The sequence below is a fragment of the Suricata suricatta genome, chromosome 5 (genome assembly GCF_006229205.1).
Source record: "Suricata suricatta isolate VVHF042 chromosome 5, meerkat_22Aug2017_6uvM2_HiC, whole genome shotgun sequence".
NCBI classification, from domain to species: domain Eukaryota; kingdom Metazoa; phylum Chordata; class Mammalia; order Carnivora; family Herpestidae; genus Suricata; species Suricata suricatta.
In genome coordinates this window covers 118,535,956-118,561,194 of record NC_043704.1, presented here as the reverse complement: position 1 = coordinate 118,561,194, position 25,239 = coordinate 118,535,956, and the positions used below count along the sequence as shown (strand labels likewise).

General features: G+C 35.0%; 1 protein-coding gene and 1 long non-coding RNA gene across 6 annotated transcripts in view; one reads left to right on the top strand and one right to left on the bottom strand.

Moving 5' to 3' along the window:
• The window catches only part of LOC115292177, a 55,914-nt gene that overhangs the window by 18,977 nt on the left and 11,698 nt on the right, over positions 1-25,239 (bottom strand). For all 3 annotated transcript variants that reach the window (XR_003908832.1, XR_003908834.1, XR_003908833.1), the window contains one exon: positions 20,410-20,465. This is a non-coding gene — a long non-coding RNA (uncharacterized LOC115292177). The remainder of the gene's footprint in view (positions 1-20,409; positions 20,466-25,239) is intronic.
• The window catches only part of PLS1 (plastin 1), a 47,278-nt gene that overhangs the window by 14,592 nt on the left and 7,447 nt on the right, over positions 1-25,239 (top strand). For 2 of the 3 annotated variants that reach the window (XM_029940113.1, XM_029940112.1), the window contains exons 6-13: positions 892-1,057; positions 1,140-1,282; positions 3,428-3,523; positions 5,881-6,076; positions 11,199-11,277; positions 13,670-13,784; positions 21,197-21,330; positions 23,723-23,846. In XM_029940113.1, the coding sequence (XP_029795973.1) occupies positions 892-1,057; positions 1,140-1,282; positions 3,428-3,523; positions 5,881-6,076; positions 11,199-11,277; positions 13,670-13,784; positions 21,197-21,330; positions 23,723-23,846 (1,053 nt within the window). Of the gene's footprint in view, positions 1-891; positions 1,058-1,139; positions 1,283-3,403; positions 3,524-5,880; positions 6,077-11,198; positions 11,278-13,669; positions 13,785-21,196; positions 21,331-23,722; positions 23,847-25,239 lie in introns of all 3 variants that reach the window. The other variant, XM_029940111.1, reaches the window with a different exon arrangement.

Sequence of the window (25,239 nt, the reverse complement as noted above, 5' to 3'; positions counted from 1 at the left end):
ATTGCATAATCCTGGCAAGAGTTCTTAAAGAAGCCATTTCCACTTGCAGTTGTGAGAAGTTTATTTTCTTTCACATCTTGTGTCAGGATGTTTCGTTTATCTATGATTGTTGAAAATATTCATATATCTTTTTTTTAGAATACATCTGTCACATAATTTCTTATGGCACTGACCCTGAAATACAACATTTCTCACTCTTGCACATATTTATTGTTTGGTTTTACTTTTAACATTTGTATGCAGTATGTGAAAGAAAATAAAAAATATCTAGCTATTTTGTAATAACTATAGGATGGGTCTGAGGGGCTAAATCTTTTACAGTTTTATTTTTAAAGATAACATTCTTCCCATATGAGTAGGGGATAATAGTCTAGATCTTTAGGAAGCTTAAAAGAGTAATCTAAAGCAGAATGGGAAAAGACAGGCCTCTGGGAAGGAGCAAAGTGTTAATTTGGATATTATATCTGTCTTGTCGAAAATCAGTAATTTTAGAGCTCTGGGAATAGATCTGCTAGAATATTACCAGGTTCCCATGAAACTTTATCCGAAAGAAGCCTCATTCATTTATAAAAAATTGTAAAGTTGTGATAATATAGGTTGTTTTTTTTTACCTCATGATGATGGGTTTATGTAGTATCATGATGTGTGAAAGAAGAGAAATAGGATGAAAATGACATATGATATTGACGAGTGCAAGGGAGAGAGATCGAGTAGTAAAGAGACTTAAAACCATGGGATTTTTTTTGACTACAGTATTTTGCTTTTATAAATATTACTTATGTTTTAAAATCTGAATTTGCAAAATCTATTCTTTCTTATTTACTTTCACAACTAGTTGATAAGACTTTAGAAAGTACTTTCTCACACGTATTTTTCCTTGTGGCAATTCAGGAAAATTTAAACCTAGCCTTGAATTCTGCCTCAGCCATTGGTTGTACAGTGGTCAACATTGGTGCACAGGATCTCAAAGAAGGAAAACCTCACTTGGTCTTGGGACTTCTCTGGCAGATCATCAAAGTTGGTCTTTTTGCTGATATTGAGATTTCCAGGAATGAAGGTAGAATCATAAAAAAATATTTACTTTTCACTGACATAGACTTACTATGGGAAGAATTTATATTTCAGTGTTTTCTTCTCAGCTCTAATTGCATTGCTAAATGAGGGCGAGGATCTAGAAGAGCTGATGAAGCTTTCTCCGGAGGAATTGCTCCTGCGATGGGTGAACTACCATCTGACCAACGCAGGATGGCGCACCATCAACAACTTCAGCAGCGACATTAAGGTTTATATTCTAATGCTCAACACTGTGACATAAATAAGGACACAGACTGTTAAAAACGCAAAAGGCGTTGACTTAAATTTGAATTGATGTTTAATTCATAAGGACGCAGTGTAGAAAATGAAACTTTGCGTTTTACTGTCTGAAGTGGATCTCCCAATTATAATTGCAAAATATTTTATTTTAAAAAATGAGTTTAAACTGATGGTTACCAGAAAGGAAGAGGATAGGGGAATGCGTGATGAGCACCAGGTGTTGTATGGAGGTTTTGGGTCATTGTAGTATGCCTGAAAGTAGTATTACACTGTATGTTAACTAACTAGAATTTAAATAAAGGCTTAAAAAATAAAAAGGACAAAATACTCATTTTGTAATAAAAAACTTGGCTTATTGGTATTTAAGGAGAAATATAACTAGCTGTGAGAAGGCAATGTTAGTGCTAACAGAGAAAGTGCTTTCCCATTTTATATGCCACAGAAAGACTAACTTATAATGAGATGTCTATTAATTTGAACTAAAAATTCATCTGTTCACTGGGTGAGAGGCCCTTGTGGACCCAACCAGTCCAACACTCTTAGTCCCACTTGGCCAATAACCAGCTAACAGGAGACCAAATATCTGAGGGCACAGGGAGTAAGTGGACAAAAGGAATTCTTCAGGTATGTTTCTCAACCAGGGTACTTGAAATGCTTCCTTCCCTACTGGGAGAGCTTATTGAGGAAACTGTAACATTCAGTATGCCTAGCAGGTCTCACACCGTCATTTCCCTGGACATTAATTGCCAAACTGGGTCCCTGTAACTCCTTCTCTATGCTTTCCACCCCCCATCCCAGACTAATTAGCATTAGCATTTATTTGTGTTTTCTGTAGATATAGTAACATCTTCAGTCAGATTAGTTTTTGTCCTAATGGGCTTAGATGAGAGTCTCTCATTTTGAAGTGACATTGTATTTCTCCACTTTCATCTATTATGTGCTCATTTAAAATGTTTATTTGGGGGGAGCCTCTCTTATTTTAAAATTCAATTCATCATTTATTTTTTAAACCCCTCCCATGGGGTATTCTGCCAGGCACAGGGGATGCAAAGATTTAGCTCTTGAGAAGCTTACCAGTTACACAGGCAGATAAACACTAGTAGATGGGTATTTCAGTTATCTATTGCTGTAAAACAAGCCACTCAAAATGTAAATAGCTTAATTTTTGTATTTATTGATATAGCCTGAAAACTTATTTTGGGATTTTATTTTTAACTATAGGAAGTTTTTCCCATCGGCTTTCCTCAGTGCCTTAGTTAATAAATGAGTATGTCAACACTCTTAAGAAGCGTTATTTGGAAATAGGGAATCTAGAAATAAACCCTAAAGCTCATAAATTTATATTATTTACTATGTATCTTCCTTTCAAAAAGGATGATACTGAAGCCCAAAGGTCTACTGCAGAAATAAATGAATTCGCTCTACCCTTAATAAAGAAAACTTAATAGCTTAAAATAATATTGTTTCCCATGATTCTGTGGGTTCATGCAGCTTGGTTGAGTGGTTCTGCCTCAGACGGTTTTGGTTGGAATCACTAACTCATTGACATTCAGCTGTCAGTTGGGCTGGTCTGGAGAGTGCACGAGGGCACCACCCACATGTCCAGTGCTTCACTGTGTCTCCATGAGGCCTTTCCACATGGCTAGACTGGGCTTCCTCACAGCATAATAGTCTCAGATGGGTGGGACTTCCTACATGGAGACTGACTTCAAGAGGAAGGAAGCAGAAGCTCTTAAGGCTTGGGCTTGAGGACCCCGGAACATCACTGTCACTGCATTCTATTGTTCAGAACAAGTTACACGGTTCTGAATTAAAGGGAGAGGCTTCTAAAAGATAATGCTTGACCCTAACCTTAACCAGTGCTGATGCTTGGGAACGTAAACAAATGAAAAAGTGAGGAAAGGTATTCCAAGTGTAGGGAACGGTTGTTGCAAGAAGCTTTGAGGTGCCAAGCAGCATGGTATATTCAGGAGCTTATGTAAGTTATAAGTAAAGTTACTAAGTTACTCCATTCTTCAAGATGAGGACAATTTATTTAGTTTGAGTACTGTTTTCCTAAATCAACTGATGATTTTATTCATTTTAAAAGTCTATTTCATTTCTTTCCTTGAAGGATTCAAGAGCCTATTTTCATCTGCTTAATCAGATTGCACCTAAAGGTGACCGGGATAATGGACCTGCCATTACCATTGATCTTTCAGGATTTAATGTAAGTACAGTTTTTAATTAAAATTTTTATTTCTATAAAACATACATAACAACATTTACCATTTTAACCATTTTAAGTGTACATTTCATAGGCATTAAGTATATTTGCATTGTGTACAGCCATCACCACTATCCATCTCTGAAACTTTGATCATCCTATAGTGAAATCTGTACCCATTAAACAATAGCTATTCTCTTCTCCCCCAAGTCCCTGGTAACCACTGTTCTACTTTCTATCTCTGTGAATCTGACTAGTGAGTACAGTCGAATTTAGAGTGCAGGCAGCATTCCTGGTGGAGCAGGATTCCTGGTGGAGTCCTCAGCTCTTCATTAAACCTTGGCCCTTTGCTCTTCAGCAGTTTTTTCATGCCTTATGCTTCAACTCTCCATGCTAAGCCATCTGGCTGTCATGACTGAAGAAAAGGAATTGCAGAATTCTGATCTTGAGTATGTGTGGAATCAACCCTACATCCACATTTTCCTGGTGCAACATAACTGGAACTCACCAGGGTGTTTTGTGGCTATCACTGTGTACTAGGAAAGGGAGCAACACGCCATTATTAGATTGCTAAGCAACTGATTATCAGTTCTTTCAACTTCTATTCAGAAATCTACAAAATAAAGATGGCTGTTCCTAGTGTTTACAGTGTAGGGAGGACTGATGCAGATCCTGACTCATCTAACACATTTCCCAGGAATCCCATTTTTTAGCCTAAGTTGTAAATACTAGGGATGGTTCTATCTAAATATTAAAATCTAATCAGACTATAGTTTAGATGATAATCTATTAAGTACTTTAAGTGCAACATCCATAATCATTTTGAAGGCAAATTGAGTCATTACAAGTTAATTATACTTTACATTACTTACAATAAAACATTTGAGAAAGTATAGCAAAACTGCAAAATTTGCAAATTAGTTTGAGTAAAAAGTTAGGAAGTTAAAAAACTTATGAAAAATTTCAAATATGATAAAATTTGAATAAGCCCACTGTACTGAACTCCCATGTGCTCACGCCCCAGGTTCAACAACTCTCAGCTCAGGGTCAGGCTTCTTTCATCTGTCACCTATCCTTCCGCCCCCGTATTGTTTTGAATCAAATCCTGGACATCGTATCATTTCACTGATGAGTATTTCAATATGTATTTCTAAAAGATAAAAAAAACTTTAAAAATATAACCATAATACCTTATCATACCTAAAAAATTAACAATAATCTGTAATATTATCAAAGTATTTAGTCAACATTGACATTTCCAATTGCCTCATAAATGTCAGATTTTCATTTCATAGTTTATTTGAATCAAGATCTAAATAAGGTCCACATATTGTAATTTGTTCATATCCATATTAGGAACTTCTTATTGTTATTTAATAGGATTGAATCTATCACTTTCTCTGATTTCATTACATCTTTACTTTTTTGTCACTGGTACACAGAATGAGGTAATTATTTTTGGTCATAATATATTTTCATCATGGATCCTTGCATGTGCATCTCCCTTTTTAAATTTATTTTTATTTGTAATTGTTTTAAAATTATAACAAGTCCATTTGTATGAACCCTCAATCCAAGAAAGCTAAGACTGATATTACTTACATGTAGCTCAGTACTTCTTCCCCATTCCATCTTTCTGCCTCACCTTAATGTGATAATTATCACCTTGAATCTTATGTTCATTGTTCTTTTCCTTTTTTAAATACAGTTTTCCTTCAACCAAATATATTCCTTACAAAATTAAAATTTTCATTTTACTTTTTAACTTCATATGAAATTTGTTACTTTGTATTTAAATCACTAATACTTATTTTGAGCATATTATGTTGCTAAGAGTCACTCTTATTATTGTGTATCACTGTGTACATATAAAACAGTTTGTCTGCTTTCCTGTTGAAAAGCATTTGGTTTGTTTCCAGGATTTTGCATTTGTGAAAAGTGCTGTTCTTCAGATTTTAATATGATTTTATTTGTATCCCAACTTGTTTTTCATTGAAAAAAGGATCTTTTGGAAATATTATTCAGGATAGAATGGGTGAGACAACTAAGCCTCTTAGACAAAAGGCACTCCAGTATATGGCCTTGACCAAATTGTTAATGATTTGACCAGTAGGAGCTGTTTGATATGATATTTGAGGGTTTTGTTGACTATTGCAGCAACGAGGGTGAAGTATTCCTCTGATGCCAGTAAGAAGACGCAAGAGAATTTGACTTGGAATTTCTGCACATTCTGACCTTGTTTTGACCTATCATTTAATATATCTCCAGAAACATGCTGGCTTATAAATATGTCTCTCAATAAACAATTATGCCAATCAAAAGTTTAATCTTGACCATTTTTGTTCTATTTTGTTGTTTAGGAGAAAAATGACCTGAAGCGTGCTGGATTCATGCTTCAAGAAGCAGATAAACTAGGCTGCAGACAGTTTGTTACTCCTGCAGATGTGGTTTCAGGCAATCCTAAACTTAATTTAGCTTTTGTAGCTAATCTGTTTAACACATACCCATGCCTACATAAGCCTGATAACAATGACATCGATATGAATTTATTGGAAGGTATGTTCTTTCTGCCTTAAATTGCTTCACTGTATGTATCTTCTTGTGGTGTTGACCCTCTTCAGTATCAGAGGTAGGGGGTTGTGGTGGGAGATTCAGTTTACTGTGTGTAGGCATGTGCATCCATTAAAACGTTCAAATAGGGAAAGTATTTGTTGGTTTGGATCAAAGAGAATGCTGGGGTATATCTTACTTGTCTGTCATTTCTGCATAAGAGTTTAGTGAAAACTATCATACATTTAAAATAGTCTCTTAAGTGACCACATAACATAACTCCACCACCAATACGGACAATGAATTATCTATTGAAAAAAATAATCATTTTGTGGCTTTTTCTTTACTCCTTTGAAAGCTACAGTTTGACTCCAGTATTATTCTCATTTTAATGTTTTTAATGTACATGAAAAAATTTTTAAATATTCATTACTTGTCGTGTGTGGGCTATTGTTATCTGTCTCATAATTTATAATACTTTCCTATTTTGCTTCATGAAATGCAGATTTGACCCCTCCTAATGTAGGTACTGTATTTAGTACTTTTCTATACTCTATAAATATATTCATCCTGAAATTCTTTTTATTAGTACCATTTAGTCTTTCTATCTGAGTTGATATTTATTTTTTGCATTGTTCATGCTGTGTTTTTCTGTCTTAATATGCCTAAAGAATGATGACAAGGAAGAAACACAAATGAAACTTCATTAGAATAGCAGAGCAAAGCTTGATTATGTAAACTCTCCACCGAATTTGCCTTCTATAATGCTGGGATATTATAGTTATAAATACATTAAAAACCAGTTTTGACAGTTGGATTTCATGATATAAAGCCTTTATCCCTCTCCCGTAAATAAACAAACTTACTTTTAACACAAGTAATCTTTGGAAGAATCTATTTGGGTTCTGTAACATACGTTTTTGGGGTATTATTTAGCTATGGTACATTTCTTGAATGTCATTGAAGGTTACAATATATGAATCATAACAACAAAAACATTCTCACTATCTAGCTCTTTGTCCCCATTTTTGTTTCCTAGCTTCTCTTTTCTTCTCTCATTCTCACACTCTCACAGATATACCCAAGCCCACAGTAGTATAAGAACTAAAGGCAAAAACAGTAGCAGCTTTCAGAGCTAGGAAGTGATCCTAAAATTTCTCACTAGTTGCCCTGGTTTCAAGAAGGCAGTCTTCAAGGAGGGCTTCTTCTTGGTGGGGAGAATTCGATGTCTCAAGTGTTCATTCTCTCACGTCACCCACCTTACTCCCTTCCTTCCCCAGGGAAATAGACTGAGAAATCAGTTTCATATTCTTCTCTTTGACTGCCACAACCAGAGGTCCAGTGTCCTTGACACTTTATAATTACATATTTTTGATTAATGAAAGAAACTTCAGGTTTAACAAATATGTTCTTTGAGGAATATGATTAATTCAGTTCACTCTTCCTAAGGTTGAGTAAAATAAAGACTATATCCTTTACATAGATTTGTAAGTGGGAGGAAGAATAGATAAAAGTGTAGCTCTTTCAGCAGAGACATTTAGGGTAAGGGATTAGAACTTAAAAAAAATTAAATAAAAAGGAAGACTGCTAAGTTTTTATCAGTCTGGAAAATTTCAAAATCCCCCTGTATCTTACAATAGAAGGCATTGTTTAGAGTGGCATATTAAATATGATCTGCTTTTTATAGTCACTGAATTCTTGCTAGATATCTTTCCAACTTGCTCGCTCTCCTATTTGTCATGTTTGAATTCTTTTGCTAGTGTTCAGCATGCTTTTGGGATTTTTCAGTGTGAATAGGATTGCTAAATATTTCCATTAGTATTTACTATATTTATATGAGAAGATACTATGGGAAATAGTTATCAATCATCTTTATTTGGAACATATGTATATCCTGATACATTTGCAAAAAATGTATGTGACTTTGACTGTCATTGGAATTTTTCCTCTGTAAATTTGTTTTTATAGATCCTTATGAAATTTGAAGCTTGACCTTATCATATCCCCATATTCATATATTAGTATGTCCTCATTGGCAAAGAATTTTATCTGTATGGAATTGAGAAAATTTAAAGCCCAACTAAATATAAAACCTTCATATTAAATTGAGCCAAATTCTGAATCTCAGACTTCATTGGTGGTGATAAAAAATAACATAGGCCATTGAATTATACTTTGTTCAAATTATGGGTCCACCATTTAGTATCTGAGAGACTTCTGTCAGCTTTGGGTTTTTTCATCTGTAAAAACAGATTAATAATACTACTTTTGAAGAATTGCAGAGCAGGCTAAAATGACCTTTCATGCATGAAAGAGTTGAGCATACAGTATGTGCTCAGTAATTGTCAGGTTGGAAAGAGGAAAACACTTAACATATCACTTAGCACATTTAGTGAGTGTTAAATATATGTTAGTTCCTTTTCTTTCCTCTTAGTAGTCTGCTTGTAATATTTTTTTCTGAAACTTTTTTCAATTGTATATAAGTTTGGCTCAAAAATGAAATGTTTTATAGTTCTTTCTATATTTTATATCGGCAATTAATATTTTACTTCTAAGATTGGTTTAGTTGTCTGCAATACAGGCAACACTTACAATCTGGAATACATATGTTTTTGTAGTGCTTTACCATGGCTCTTGCACAAGTGCATAGTGCTTCTGGCTTTGAGCATTTATTTACCAAGACAACTGGAAATGGTATTAGATAAATAAATGCTCACATATATAATCTATTTTACTTTCCAGGCATCAAAAATTAAAATGATAACTCTAATTAGTAGAGAACAGTGGGAAGAAATATGAATCCCTGAAGCTTATAACAGCTTCAGAACTCAGTCAACGTATGAGTGTCCTTTTATTTATTTTTTTAAATTTTTTTATGTTATATTTATTTTTGAGACGGAGACAGAGCGTGAGCGGGCAGGGGCAGAGAGAGAGAGTGAGACACAGAATCTGAAGCAGGCCCCAGGCTCTGAGCTAGCTGTCAGCACAGAGCCCGACGCGGGGCTCGAACCCACAAACGTGAGATCATGACCTGAGCGAAGTCGGACACTCAACCAACTGAGCCACTCAGGCGCCCCATGAGTGTCCTTTTAAATATTATTTGCTGTATTATCAGCTTCAGCAGGATTTGGATATTATTTCAATTAAAAATTAGACTATTGTTATATTATCAATATTTATAATTTTAAAACAGAACTCGGATTTTCCTAGAAGGAAATGATGTAAAAATCCTCTAATTACTAGAAAAATATCTATTACAGATTGTAATACAGAAACAATTAAAAGGTAAATCCATGTCACATGCATCAAACTGTTGATGATAGTATATTTATATTTATGTCACTTTAGGGAAAGTTCAGATATTTAATTTGCACTTGTTTAATAACTCCTATAAGCAGGCAAGCATAGTTTCTAGGAATATTTAGTTTAACCTGGTTAACTTTAAAAAAAATTTTCATATAGGTTATTTATCATAAAGTGTTAGTGCCAAATGCAACAGACTGGCCGGTTATGCAGGCCAGAGAGAACAAAATTTAAGAAATTATATGACTATATCAAATATAAAGTAGATTCTGGGAAAGCTATTAGGTATTAACATAGAAAATCAAATGAAAACATAGTGGACAGATTATTTCCTGAACAGCTGCCACAAAAAACCAGAATCTTTTAGAATTTACAAGGTTTGGTTTCTCTTCTGAGTGTGCAGGTTTATGCTCTCTGTGGCAATGAGTCTGAAGGTGATAGCAGGGCTGGCTCTACTGGATGGGCACTGAAGCCCAGACAGTTACAGATTTAGAATGCCACATCATCCTGGGAATCCCAGATGAGTCCCAGATGAGTGGCCTGAACTTGCTTATAGTTTAGAAGTGAGAGGTGTAAATGTTCTAGCTTTTCAGGAGTGATGAGATGTAGGTTAGGCCATTGCATGGTCCCCTACCTTTGCTGAAAACAGTAATATTGCAGCTAGTCACTTAGGACTGTTTGCAATCCAGAGGATGGCTAGAATGCAGACATGGCAAGGAGAGTCCATCTTGCTCTCTGCCCACTTTGTGGTACACTATGGCTCACGTTTTCCTTAGAGATGGTATGAGCACTGCTGTGAAGGGAATGGCCAGGGGGGTTAGGAAATCACAGGTTAAATAACAGTACCTGCAGGAGTTTCTTACTGAGGTGATCTTTGAGGTCTAGGGACTTAACTATGATGTCTTTCTCTTAGCATCCTGTGTGTAGGGCTGTGTCCCTCATGTAATTTTAGTAGTGACAATCTAAAATAACTCAGGAAGCCTGTAAAATAGTTATATCCCTTCATTGCTTATTTTTTATTTTAAATTTTTATTTGAGAGAGAAAGGGCATATGCAAGTGGGAAGAGAGGGAAAGGGAGAGAGAGAGGGAGAAGGAGGGAGGGAGGAGGGGGAGGAGGGGGAGAGGGAAAGAGAGAGAGAGAGAGAGAGAGAGAGAGAGAGAGAGAGAGAGAGAGGAGAGGGAGAGAAAATCTGAGCAGGCTCCACACTCAGCACAGTGCCTGATCCCATGACCTGAGCTAAAATCAAGAGTTGGATGCTCAACTGACTGAGCCACCCAGGCTCCCCCTTCACTGCTTATTTTTTATATTACCTGTAATTGCCTCTCTCCTTTATTGCTGTTTGGTGTAATTAAAATGTAGGTTTGTGTGCCTACAAAAATTCCTGTGTAAAACCAAACCCATACAAAATTAGAAACACTGCATTAGGAAAGGCACAACTTTTCTTCTATATTTAATGTTGCCTTGACTGCTAAAAGATTTTGTTTCATGAATTTTTAGCCAATCCTTTTTGCATATAATAACTACAGATATGACTATGTAAGTTTCTCTGTTACTTTCTGGACAGAGAAAAACCCATGACTCAGTAGTTCACAGACATCAAGTTAGATAGAGAAATTTAGAGCAAATGGAAGTCTTCTAGACAGAGGGCAAAAGGGGACTTTGTCAATAAGAGGTTCCCCCTTCTCCACCTCCCAAGAAATTGTAATATCACAGAAACCACAGTAAAATATGTATTGCTAGTTTGCACCTGCTGGGATGGCTTAAAATATATTCTTTGATGCCTTTTATCCTGATTTATCAGTATGAACTTGTGTCTACTCTAGGAGAGAGCAAAGAAGAGAGGACATTTCGGAACTGGATGAATTCCTTGGGGGTCAACCCATATGTTAATCATTTGTACAGGTAAATATTTTATTGTGTTTTAGCTCAATGGCCAGAGTCCAACTTTTCTAGTTTCAAACCACAGGTATGTTGGTATTAGAACATTTTCTAAAAATCATGAGAGTTTTAACCAACATTTAGAATTTCAGAATGCTAGGGATTGGCAATACAATGGATATTTAAAGAAATATGAATGGAGTACTATATGGCAATGAGGAAGAATGAAATATGGCCATTTGTAGCAAAGTGAATGGACCTCAAGGGTGTCATGCTAAGTGAAATAAGTCAGGCAGAGAAGGACAGATAACATATGTTTGCACTCATAGGTCTAACAGGAGAAACCTAACAGAGGACCATGGGGAGGGGAAGGGGGAAAGAGAGCTGGGGAGAGTGAAGGACACAAATCATGAAAGACTACTGAATACTGAAAATGAACCATGGACTGAAGGGAGAGGGGAAGAGAGGGAAGCGGGTGGTGGTCATGGTGGGGGGCACTTGTGGGGAGAGGCACTGGGTGTTATATGGAAACCAATTTGACAATAAACTATTAAATAAAAAAAAAGAAATGTGTTATTTTAAAAAGACCAGAGTATGATATTAGTTATAATTTTTGATGTTATAAACAACCAATTTGGTAAAGATAATCCATCTTACTCTTGCATAATTACTGATCAGAAAAATAATACATTGTTTCAGGGGCGCCTCGGTGTCTCAGTTGGTTAAGAGTCCCACTCTTGACTTCAGCTCACGTCATGATCTCACAGTTTGTGAGTTTGAGCCCCACATTGGGCTCCATGCTGACATTGTGGGGCCTGCTTGGGATATCCTCTCTCCCTTTCTTACTGCTGTTCCCCTGTTTGTTGTCTCTCTCTCTCTCTCTCCTCATCTCTCTCTCTCTCTCTCTCTCATCATCTCTCTCTCTCTCTCGTTCTCTCTCAATAAATAAATAAACTTTAAAAAGTTGGTTCATGAAAGCGTCTTGAATTCTCTGGAAATCATTTCAAACTGTCTAGGCTTCAGATTCCCTATTCACAAGACATGAATAATAATACTGTACTAAATAGAAATATGAATTCATTTAAAGTAAAAAAGAAAAAATTCATGAAATAGAAATTACAGAACTGATATAAATACTTTAGTAATTTATTTACTTTTAAAGAGCTTTTTTTAAATGTGTATTTATTTTGAGAGAATGTGAGCAAGGGAAGGGCAGAGAGAGAGGGACTGAGAATTCCAAGCAGGCTCTGCACGGTCAGTGCAGAGACCAACATGAGGCTCAAACTCATGAACTATGAGATCATAATCTGAGCCAAAATCAAGAGTTGGAGCTTAACTGACTGAGCCAACCAGGTGCTCCTTTAGTAATTTTTTTTATACAAAATTCTCCATGTACTTTTACAGATAACCCAGTCAGCTCTTAATTGCCTTCTTAATAGACCTTATCCTTCCCTCACTTAGCACAGGGCCCAGTCCCCTTCACTGCCATAGGGTGGTGGCAGAGTTGCAAAGTAAACTTTCATATAAATCTTAGCAAAACAACTCAGTGAACAAGCGGAGAAAAGCCACACAGTACATCATAGAGCCAGCAGGTTAAAAAATCAATTGCTGTTGCTTTATGTCCTTAGCATACAGAATTGAAAACAGGCTCAACAGATATACTTTGAGCACTTCAGAAGAATGTGTTTTTCTGAATCCAAAGTACTACTATTCTTACTTTAAGAACGCCTACTTGCTCAGAAATTCTTTCCTCTTAACCTTCATTATTTAACATGAACAGCTGCCTCCTTTGTAGCTATTGTGATTTTTATGTAATGTTTTAAAGGTTTTAAAAATCATATGCAAGTAATACATGAACTTATTCTCACTGTACAAATTTCAGGAAGTATATAAATACATAGAATAAAATAAACCATGACTTCCTTACATCTCCTATATTTCTTTTTTCCTGCCCAGAGGTAACTGCTATTAACAGTCCATAGCACATATAGGTATTTAAATACTCTAGATTTTGGAAATAAATTTTATAGATAATAAATTGCGTGCAGTGTTATGCCACTTGTTTTTTTTTAATGTAATATGTCTGTAAAACTTTTCATGTTAGTACACAGAGATCTACCTTATTTCTCATGGGCCAGTAGTCAATAATAGTTATTCAATAGCCCTCTACTTCCAGGCATTTAAGTTACTTCCAAATGTATGAATACTGTGGCAGTGAATGTCTTTGTACATATATCTTTGTAAACATTTATGAAAAAAATTTGGACAGATTCCTAGATAGAAGTTCTGGGTGAGGTTATACATCCTGTCATTTTTTTAAAGCATTAAATGACCCTGTTATATTTTTAAAGACCTAAGCCTATCCCCATTGTCCAAAATAAAATTCCTCCTTCTTCATCTTTTCCTCTTGTTTTAGTGACCTTGCAGATGCTTCAGTGATCTTTCAGCTCTATGAAATGATCCGCGTGCCAGTCGACTGGAGCCATGTCAACAAACCTCCTTATCCTGCTCTTGGAGGGAACATGAAGAAGGTGAATGAGATAATCACACAGGCTACGTTATTATTGTTCTAATATGAAACAGAGGATTTGGAGTTTCATAAAGCTTAGTAATATGTGGTCTGTCCCCATGATTCTGATTCAACCCAAAATGTGTTAAGCTTTCTAGCCCTTTTATAAGTGTGCTTTAATAAATGTTTGGAAAGATGAAGACAGTTCTCCCAGCCATATGCTTTATATAACTGTTTTTATCTTTAACAAGTAGTACTTAATGTTCTTTGAGGTACATCATTAGTGCATTCCTGTTTTATAATCATCAGAACTTGCCAAATCTTTACTGGTTATTTGGTCAATATCTTTCAACAGATATTTAGTGATTACCTACTTACCTATACATTGCAGGATAGGATGCAGAGTTGTACAAAGCATGGACTCGGTCCTCAAGAAGCCATAAAAAAAAATAGATGTGTATGTATGCAACTACAATATAGTGCAGTGTACATAGCAGTAAATAATGAGTTCTGAGGAAGAAAGCCCAGAGGCCACACTTATCATGAGACGCTTCATGCAGGAGGTAGTAGCTGAGATAAGAGTGAGAAATGGATAGAATTTTGTGAGGAGACTGGAGACGGGCTTGAGGATCAGGAAAAGGGATAGTGATGGGAAAACCTAAAATGCGTTTCTGGGAACTGGGGAGAATAGGTTGGCTATATCAAAGGATTCTGATAGGCAAGAAGTATGAACACTAAAAATTTTATTGGAGCAGATGTTGAGAACCTTAAGTGTCAGATTAAAGAGCTTGTGTTTTTACACTAGAAACAAGGGGAGGCAATTAAACATTTTTGGGCAGGACAGTGACTTGATTACAGTTGGTGGGAGACTATCTGGCAGATGAATGATAAAGAGAAGTGGTTGTCTTCCAATATTCTTTCTCAAATAGGGGATCTGTAGTGTCCTTGGTGTTCATGCTTGTCCTGTTGAATTGCTGCTTTAATATTTAACTTTAGTTTTCTTTTTGCTTTTTCTTTTTACTGTCCTTATCAGGATTATTTGCTTTCTAAAGTAAAAGTATGAAGGGCTTTAAAATTTTTGTATTTTAACTTTATCCTTTAAAGTATGAATAATTAAAATACATAATATATATTAATGAACTCAAATTGCTAGAATAATCATTATGGCTGTTTTGAAACTGATCTGCATCCTCATGATTTAAAAACTATTTCTATTTGAATAAATGGAAATATAACCATGCTCCTGGATAGAAACATTAAATCTTATGAAGATATTACCTTTTTGCAAATTTATTTGTAGATGGAAAATAATTCCAGTTAGAATCCCATTAAGTCTTCTTTTATGTATATAGGGGCATATATATGTGTGTTGTGGGATGGGATTTATAGTTATTCTAAAATTCCAATGGAAGAAGAAACAGGCCCAAATCATCAAGAACATTTTCTAAGAACATTGAGGCAGGAGTTGTTAGAAAAAATATATAATTTTATTATAAAGCTAAAATAATTGAAATAATTTAATACACATATAAGAATGGAATGGAATAAAATAGTCTAGAAACCTAAAATATAAGAACTTAATATATGACAAGATTCTTGCTAAATTTGAAAATAGGGAAAGAAAAGATCATCCAAAAAATGATGCCAGAACAACTGGCTAACTATTTTGTTAGGGGAAAAAGTGGTCTTCACCATATATCACCAGCCAGAATGAATTCCAAATGGATAAGGTAAACAATTAAAGGATTAAATGTAATTAAAAAAATAGGAATGATTACTCTTGGAAAGATAAAAAGAACTACAAAAATTGATATAGTAGGTGACATTAAACATCATAATTAAAAACAATAAACTTGGTAAATTATTTGCAACATTTATGTTGAGTAGTTAGTATCCTTAACATGTAAGTAGTCCATACAGATTAATTACTAAAACTCAATTTCTATTACAAAAATTGTAATAGCAAAATGTGAAAGTGAACAATATGAATGAATAGTTCACAGAAACAGAATGATGAATAATACACATATGAAAAACTCTGCACCTGCAATAAAGAAATGCAATTTCAGGGGCACCTGGGCGGCTCAGTTGGTTAAGCATCTGATTTCGGCACAGGTCATGATCCTGCAGTTTGTGGGTTTGAGCCCTGAGTTGGGATCTGTGCTGATAGCTTACAGCCTGGAGCCTACTTTGGATTCTGTGTCTCCCTCTCTCTCTGCCCCTCCCCCACTCCTGCTCTGTCCCTCTCAAAAATAAACATTAAAAGCAATGCAATTTCAAATAAAAATTGGATTACACTGCATCCAGTGTTAGAGAAAGTGTTACATTTATATAACTTTTCTAGAATCAGTTTGTTAATATGGATCACTAATCTCCAAAAAAGTTTTTTGACTTAATGGTTTCACTTCTTATTATATTTTCTCATTAAATAAATCAGTCAGACAAGAAGTTGTATACCAAATTGCTTACCATAGTAATGTTTGTAAAGCAAAAAATAAACAAACAAAAAACAAGAAAAACTTAGTTGTTTAATAAAGAGTTAATAAATTATGATATACCCATATGATGAAGTAAAATATACCATTAAAAAGTAGTATTTTGGGGGGCGCCTGGGTGGCTCAGTCAGTTAAGTGTTTGACTTCAGCTCAGCTCATGATCTCACACTTCATGGGTTCAAGCCCCACGCCAGGCTCTGTGCTGACAGCTCAGAGCCTGGAGCCTGTTTCAGATCTTGTGTCTCCCTCTTTCTTTGCCCCTCCCCTGCTTGTGCTCTCTCTCTCTCAATAAATAAATAAACATTAAAAAAATGTTTAATGTTAAAAAAGTATTTTTAGTGTTTTAATAAGAGTGACATAGAAATGAGCAGGATACAAAATTTGCATATATATAAGAATCAAATTTATTTAAACTACACACACACACATATACACACATTCAAAAAAGGACTTCTTTCTTCAAATCTCTAGAATGAGTATGTATGTATAGACTTTATAATTAAATTACTTGTTAAGGGGACTATATCATAATATTGAAGTAGTTAAATGGATGGTGTAATTATAAGAGATTTATATTTATATTTTTCAATATTTCTGAGGATTGGACCATCTACATTTAACATGTTATTTAATTGCATATAATTCTTTTGGGAGTAGAATTCAGAAAATTTTGTTAACTAACTTATGTAACATTTCAAAATCAAAATGTCAAAAGCAAATTTTTAAAATTGAAGTATATGGGGAGCCTGGGTGGCTAAGTTGGTTGAGCGACCAACTTCAGCTCAGGTCATGATCTCATTCATGGTTTGTGGGTTTGAGCCCCGTGTTAGGCTCTGTGCTGACAGCTTAGAGCCTGGAGCCTGCTTTGGATTCTGTGTCTCCTTTCTCTCTGACCCTCCCCCCCCCCACACTCTGTGTCTCTCTCTCTCTCAAAAGTAAATAAATGTTCAAAAAATTAAAAAAAATAGGGGCACCTGGGTGACTCAGTCAGTGGAGCGTCCAGCTTCGGCTCAGGTCATGATCTCATAGTTCGTGGGTTCGAGCGCCGTGTTGGGCTCTGTGCTGACAGCTAGCTCAGAGCCTGGAGCCTGTCTTTGGATTCTGTGTCTCCCTCTCTCTCTGACCCTCCCCTGCTCACGCTGTCTCTCTCTGTCTCTCAAAAAAAAAAAAATTTAAAAATTAAAAAAAATAAATAAAATTGAAGTATAGTTGACACACAATGATACAGTAGTTTTAGGTGTACAACGTAATGATTTGACAACTCTATACTATGTTCTCCACAAGTATAATTGCCATCTATCACCATACAATGCTATTATCATCCTATTGTTTATATTCCCTATACTATACCTTTCATCCCAGTGACCTATTCATTCTATAACCGGAAGCCTGTATTTCCTAAGCTCTTTCACCCATTTAATCTACCTCCCTCCTCCCCTGTAGAACCACCAGTTCTCTGTATTTCTTTTGTTTTTGCATTTATTTTGTTTGTTTGTTTTGCTCACTTGTTTTTTAGATTCTATGTATGTGAAACCCTATGGTATTTGTCTTCTCTGGCTGACTTATTTCATTTATCATAATACCCTCTAGGTCTATCCATATTGCCACAAAAGGCAAGATCCCATTTTTTATGGCTGAGTAATATTCCATTGTATATATGTACCACATCTTCTTTGTACTGATGGGCACTTCCATATTTTGACTTTTGTAAATAATAACTGTAATAAACATAAGAGTGCATAGATCTTTTTGAATTGGTGCTTTCATTGTCTTTGTGTAAATACCAGTAATGGAATTATTGGAGTGTATAGTGTTTCTATTTTTAATATTTTGAAGAACCTCCATACTATTTTCCACAGTAGCTACACCAAATTATATTCCCACCAATAGTGCACAAGTGTTCCCTTTTTCCACATCCTCACCAACACTTGTTATTTCTTGTCTTTTTCTATTTTTTTTAATAGTTTGGGAAAATGGGTATTAACTCTTCTTTAAATGGTAGAATTCACCTGTGAATCCATCTAATCCTGGACTTTTGTTTTTGGGGGGATTTTTGATACTGATTTAATTTTATTACTACTAACTGATTTGTTCAGATTTCTTCCTGATTTAGGTTATAGAACATTGTATATTTCTAGGAATTTACCCATTTTTCTAGGTTGTTCAATCTGTTGGCATAAGATTTATGCAGTAGTCCCTTTAATCATTTGTCTTTCTGTGGTGTCAGTTATTCTCTTTCATTTCTGATTTTATTTACTTGAGTCCTCTTACTCTTGATGAGTCTGGATAAAGGCTTATCAGTTGTGTTTATCTTTCCAAAGACCAACTCTTGGTTTCTTTGATCTTTCCTATTTTTATTTTTATTCTCTTATTTCATTTATTTCTGCTCTGATCTTTATTTTCCTTCCTCCTATTAACTATGGACCTTGTTCTTTTCATAGTTTCTTTAGGAGTAAGCAGATACAAAGTATAAAGGAAAGCAGACTACTCATTTTATATGGAAATTTAATTATAAGAGGTCACAAATGATTATGTAAAATTCTTCCTTTCAGCATATACTAGCTGTTTAGAGGATAAAACATAACATCTGTAATAAATATATTTTAAAAATGAAGGAGTTTCTGCACAACAAAGTATCATAGAGGCTTATTTTGTAGACTTTGCCCATTCATCAGAACATCACTACTTCATTTGTAAAGTTCATAAAGTTGTGGCACTTAGTCTCTTTTGATTATTTCCTCAGTGTTTCTTTTCATTTGGAACCCTGTATCCTATTATGTAATTTTTCTCATTTTCCCAATGATCTAAGATTCCTGTTTCTAAAGCATTTGAAGTGCTTGGTAACCATTTCTCCCATCAACTCCATGAAACTGCACCTCCAATTTTTTCTTGCTTTGTGTTTATTTGTGACTCTCATAGGTTCTTCATGCTTTAGCCTGACACCTTTGGAATTTCCAAGGCTCAGTTCTTGGCCAAGTGCTCTTAACTTTCTATATTTACATTCTCAGAGAGCAGATCCATTTTTAGAGTCTTAAGTAGTACCATAAACATAAGAAAGGTGAATTTCTTATTCTTTCTCTAGTTTGGTACCTCTCCAGAGATTAGAGTTTTTGTCAATTTGGAATCAACTGTTGCCAAAAAATAGAACACATCTTTTCCCTTATGGTAGCATCCATTTCCAGGTACCCTTTCATTGTGGTCAAATCAACATTGTAGGCCTCTAGTAACCCTGAGCATCCTTCTCCCCATCATTTCCCTTAAGAATTTTGATCAAACTAACTATAAAACACATAGCCCTTCATTTAACACATTTTACACAAAAGTGATTATTACAATTTGCTAGAAAATTCTTCTCGTGAAACAGGTGTCAGTGGAAAATACATTGGTTTTTCTCTCTCCTGTTTACAATGTTACATAATCAGGACTTTGATGCTATTTTCTACAAATTAGGAATCTATTCAATTTCTTTTTAATTCTGTGCATTTCTATAGCATACATTTCTTATTAGGTTAACTAAATCTATAGTATAATATGACTACTAGAAAAAGAAAGAATTTAAAAATATTGTCTCTTGTATTTTTTAAAAATGCATACATATCAAAGATTTTACATAACTTATTAAGAGAACCAGGTAGATGCTACAGCAGGATCAAAAGATCTTCATGCATTTTTATGTGTAACAAACTTCTCTTTGGGAATTTGGATTTTCTTTAGAGAACAACACCCATTTATTTGTGTAAATTCTATTATTGTGTGGTCCCTTTCTCACCTTTCCTAGAAATGCTTTCTTAGGGAAAAAAATGCATTTGTGTATCTTAGGTTGAACTGGTTTGTAATGAGGTCTTAGCTAACTAAAGAAAGAAAATCAGAAGAAACTAGTTATACAGATTTTCTTAACTAAATGTTTACCTTATTCCAAAGAGTATTTAGTAAGCAGTTTTTACTACTGGTGGTATTACAAGATTATGAGATCTTACAATTCCACTGGATAGATTCTAATACCTAAAAATTTATACACATACACCTGTGATAAGAAGAGTGAAGAGAATACCTATCTATAGAGGCCAGAGTAGACAAAATAATTTACTAGAGAAAGGACTTAACTGGAATTATATTACTGAAAAGAAGTAGTTAGGTAGGTAAATAATTTACCTGGTGTTCATTCATCAGATTCTTACTGTAGGCAGGGAACTGTGATGGGTTCTAGGCTGGGGATGGAGAAGAACATAAAATAGGTTTGCACGCTATAGTTTTTGCCCTTTAAAAGGAGCCTATTCTGTGGTTGACAAAAGAAAGTACATAAATTGCTAGGTAGAAGTAGAAGACGATGCATAAGCATTATAAAATAAGCATTATTGGAAGTTCAAAAAGGGATAGATTGTTATCAGCTGGTACAGTTAAGGTTAAGCTTTTGTTGAAGAAAGTGGGCTAAAAAAAAAAAAAAGAAAGTGGGCTAAAAGCTAAATTTTGGAAGATGAGTAATATCTGGATGATGAATATAGAAGATGAAGTTCCAGATCTTTAATGAAACAGTACCTTTATTCCTTAGTTTTAAATTTAGACAAAATAGTATTTCTTAACTCTATTAATGGAATGTAGGAAACTTAAGTGTTTAGTCACAGATTTGCCACTAATAAGCTGTATAATCCTGGACAGTCAAGACTTTTAGGGTAAGATCTTAAAACTTTCTAGCGACTTGTTTCTCTGTTAAAGTTAACTGCTCAGCGCTCTGATATCTTCAGCTATCAAATGGGAATACTTGTTAAATGGGAATAATAATTATTTCCCTAATTTCAGTGTTATTATGAAATGATATTCTGTCATATAAACTAAAGGTATCCTCATAATTATTTTTCAGATGACTGAACATGGCTAGCATATTCAAGAGATAAAGTTTTAAAACCTGTTTTTATACTAAAACTTTTACTATTATTTGTAGATTGAGAACTGTAACTATGCAGTGGAGATTGGGAAGAATAAGGCTAAATTCTCCTTGGTTGGCATTGCTGGTCAGGACCTAAATGAAGGGAATTCAACTCTTACTCTGGCATTGGTATGGCAGCTGATGCGAAGGTAATGGCTGATGTGTTTATAGCAATACTGTTTCCTTCAACCAGTCATATGAACTAGAATTTTAGCTATTTTGGAAGAATAACAAACAGGGGCGCCTGGGTAGTCTGTTAAGCAGCTGACTGTTGATTTTGGCTCAGGTCATGATTTCCTGGTTCATGAGACCAAGCCCTGCACTGGGCTCCATGCTAGCAGCCTACTTGGGGATTCTCTGTCTCCCTCTCTCTCTGCCCCTTTCCTCTTCTGCACATGTACGTGGTCTCTTTCTCTCAATCTCTCTAAAAAATAAATAAATAAATAAATAAATAAACATTTTAAAGTAGAGTAACAAACAAGAAATATACAATGCAAAATATATTTTAAATGATTTAACTGTTGATAATGTATTTTGTTTAAAAGTGGGTAAATCTCCGAATAGCCAAAGTAATATTGAAGAAGAAAACCAAAACAGGAGGCATCACAATCCCAGACTTAAGCCTCTACTACAAAGCTGTCATCATTAAGACAGTATGGTATTGGCACAAAGACAGATACATAGATGGAATAGACTAGAGAACCCAGAACTGGACCTACAAATGTATGGCCAATTAATCTTTGACAAAGCAGGAAAGAGTATCCAGTGGAAAAAAGACAGTTTCTTTAACAGGTGGTTCTGGGAGAACTGGACAGCAACATGCAGAAGAATGAAACTAGACCACTTTCTTACACCATACACAAAAATAAACTCAAAATGGCTGAAGGTCCTGAATGTGAGACAGGAAACCATTAAACCCTCGAGGAGAAAGCAGGAAACAGCCTCCTTGTCCTCAACAGCAGCAATTTCCTACTTGACACATCCCCAAAGGCAAGGGAATCAAGAGCAAAAATGAACTATTGGGTCATCATCAAGATAAAAAGCTTCTGCACTGCAAAGGAAACAATCAATAAAACTAATAGGCAACTGACAGAATGGGAAAAGACAGTCACCAATGACATATCAGATAAAGGGCTAGTATCCAAAATTTACAAGGAACTCACCAAACTCCACACCTGAAAAACAAATAACCCAGTGAAGAAATGGGCAGAAGACATGAACAGACACTTCTCCAAAGAGGACATCCAGATGGCCTACAGACACACGAAATGATGCTCAACATTACTCATCATCAGGGAAATACAAATCAAAACCACACTGAGATACCACCTTACCCTGGTCAGAGTGCCTAAAATGAACAAATCAGGAGACTATAGATGCTGGTGAGGATGTGGAGAAACGGGCACTCTCCTGCACTGTTGGTGGGAATATAAACTTGTACAGAAACTCTGGAAAACAGTGTGGAGGTTCCTCAAAAAATTAACAGTAGAACTCCCCTATGACCCAGCAATAGCACTGCTGGGGATCTACCCAAGGGATACAGAAGTGCTGATGCATAGGGGCACATGTTCCCCAGTCTTCATAGTGGCACTTTCAACAATAGCCAAATCATGGAAAGAGCCTAAATGTCCATCAACTGACGAATGAATCAAGAAGATGTGGTTTATATAAACAATGGAATACTACATGGCAATGAGAAAGAATGAAATCTGGTCATTTGTAGCAATGTGGATGGACCTCAAGGTCAGGCAAAATAAGTCAGGCAGAGAAGTTTTCACTCATAAGTCTAACAGGAGAAACTTAACAGAGGACCATGGGGAGGAGAAGGGAGGAAAAGAGTTGGAGGGAGGCAAATCATGAGAGACTCCTGAATACTGAAACAAACTGAGGACTGAAGGAGGAGCAGGGAAGGGGAGTGATGGACATGGAGGAGGGCACTTGTGGGGAAGAGCACTGATGTTATATGGAAACCAACTTGACAATAAACTATGAATAAAAATAAATAAATAAAGTGGGTCAATCTAGGGGGCCTGGGTGGCTCAGTCCGTTAAGTCTAGCTTTAGCTCAGGTCTTGATCTCATTGTGGGGTCGAGCCCCATGTTAGGCTCTGTGCTGACAGCTCAGAGCCTGGAGCCTGTGTTGGTTTCTTTGTCTCCCTCTCTTTGCCCCTCCCCCACTCACACTCTGTCTCTCTCTCTCTCTCTCTCAAAAACAAATAAACATTAAATTAAATTTAATTAATTAAAAATTTAAACATGGGTCAATCTTTAAAAATAATCACGTTTATTAATGCCTCTTAAGAATTGCTTTGTAAGGAGTTTTTTTTTTTAAATACCATATAGTAGTTTTTCTTTCTGATTACTGAGATTTGTAGCTTTAGAATGTGACTAAGTGTAAATACCAGAGTGAAATTAGAAATATTTATTAGAACCAAAATATTTCTTGAATATTTATCTAAATATTGATATAAATGATATGAGAGCAAATTTTACTTCTTTTCTTTCCCCTTTCAATCTGAAATATATATCTTTTCCGTTACAGGTATACACTGAATGTGTTATCAGATCTTGGAGAGGGTGAAAAAGTAAATGATGAAATTATTATTAAATGGGTCAATCAGACACTTAAAAGTGCAAAGAAAAATACTTCTATTTCCAGCTTCAAGGTAATCAAAAGCTATTTAAATTTCTGTTTTTGTAAAAAAATTAAGCTTAGGGAGGAATTTTTACTGGAAATTACATTGGTTTAGATTCAGAATTACATTAACGTTATATTCAGAAACACAATTTATGAACTTAGGCATTCTAGTTATTTGGCATGTGTAAAGCAAAAATATAGTTTGAACTCTTATATATATATTTTTGGTTGTCCTATTGAGTATGAATGCAGATTAATATTATCAGACTCTGGTCATCTAATCTTAAAAAACTAGAATACAGCCAAAAAACCCAGTTGTCAAATGAAAAAGGTAAAAAAATACTGTTTATATAGGACCTATAATGTTTTGTACTCCCTAGCAGCAGTCTCAGAATTGTATTGACATCATTTCCAAGGCATAACAGAGCCAGCAAACCGATTCAAGTGGGAATTGAGAAAACTGGTAGGAAAAAAATATCTTGTCATCTGGCTTCATAATGGCACTTAACACTCACTTCTGAGCATTTGTGGATGATTCGTAAAGCACTCAAAATGTAATCTGTTCATACATACCCACTAATTTTCATGCATTTCCATTGTGTTTCGCTTTTGCATGCAAGGTGATGTTAGCTACAAATAAGCATGTCTGATTGTACACATTCATTCAGTGAGCCTTGTGTTTGTGATTTTATTATGGTATGTGAAAAATCAGCAATTTTTTTTAGTGAATAAGAGTGCAAACCGATGAAACCCTAAGCTCTCCCAAGAGTTATCTATCCATCTTAATTTTTTTCTTCGGCTTTGTTCTACATGCTTAGCAACATTTTAGAGCAGAAAAAAATTCACAAATTGAGAAATTCAATCTTTACTAAATACTGAGCCCCAAAGTGATTTTAACTGGACAGCTGGAGTAAGTCAGAGATGTTAACTGAGTCCTAGTTTAAGTGTGTTTCTCTTTTTGCCAACTTGGAAGGAACTAATGACTTTGAGTTTTTGTTGTTGCTTATTTAAAAAAAAAGAATTTTCAGTCCATGATTTATTTTTATGTATTTTAGGCATAAAACACAATGTAAAAATGTATAACAGGAAATTTCAGCATATGAAATTCTCTGATAGTTATTAAAGTTGTTGTAATGAAATTTTACATATTTGTACATTAGTTGATGAAAAAAAGCATGCACATAATTAAATCAAATAAATAAGAAAATATTTAGAAACAAATACTTATTAAGCTTTTACTATTAAGTAACATTTATAGGTCAAGAAGAAGATCCAGGATATACAAAATTAATTTGTCCCTCATAGTGTTCAACATTTATTTGAAGAACAAAATTTTCATAACTGGAATTTTCACAACAAGCTAGAAGAGGGTACATCTTGAATAGAGAGGATGCTTACTAAGGGTATAGTGCTAGATATAG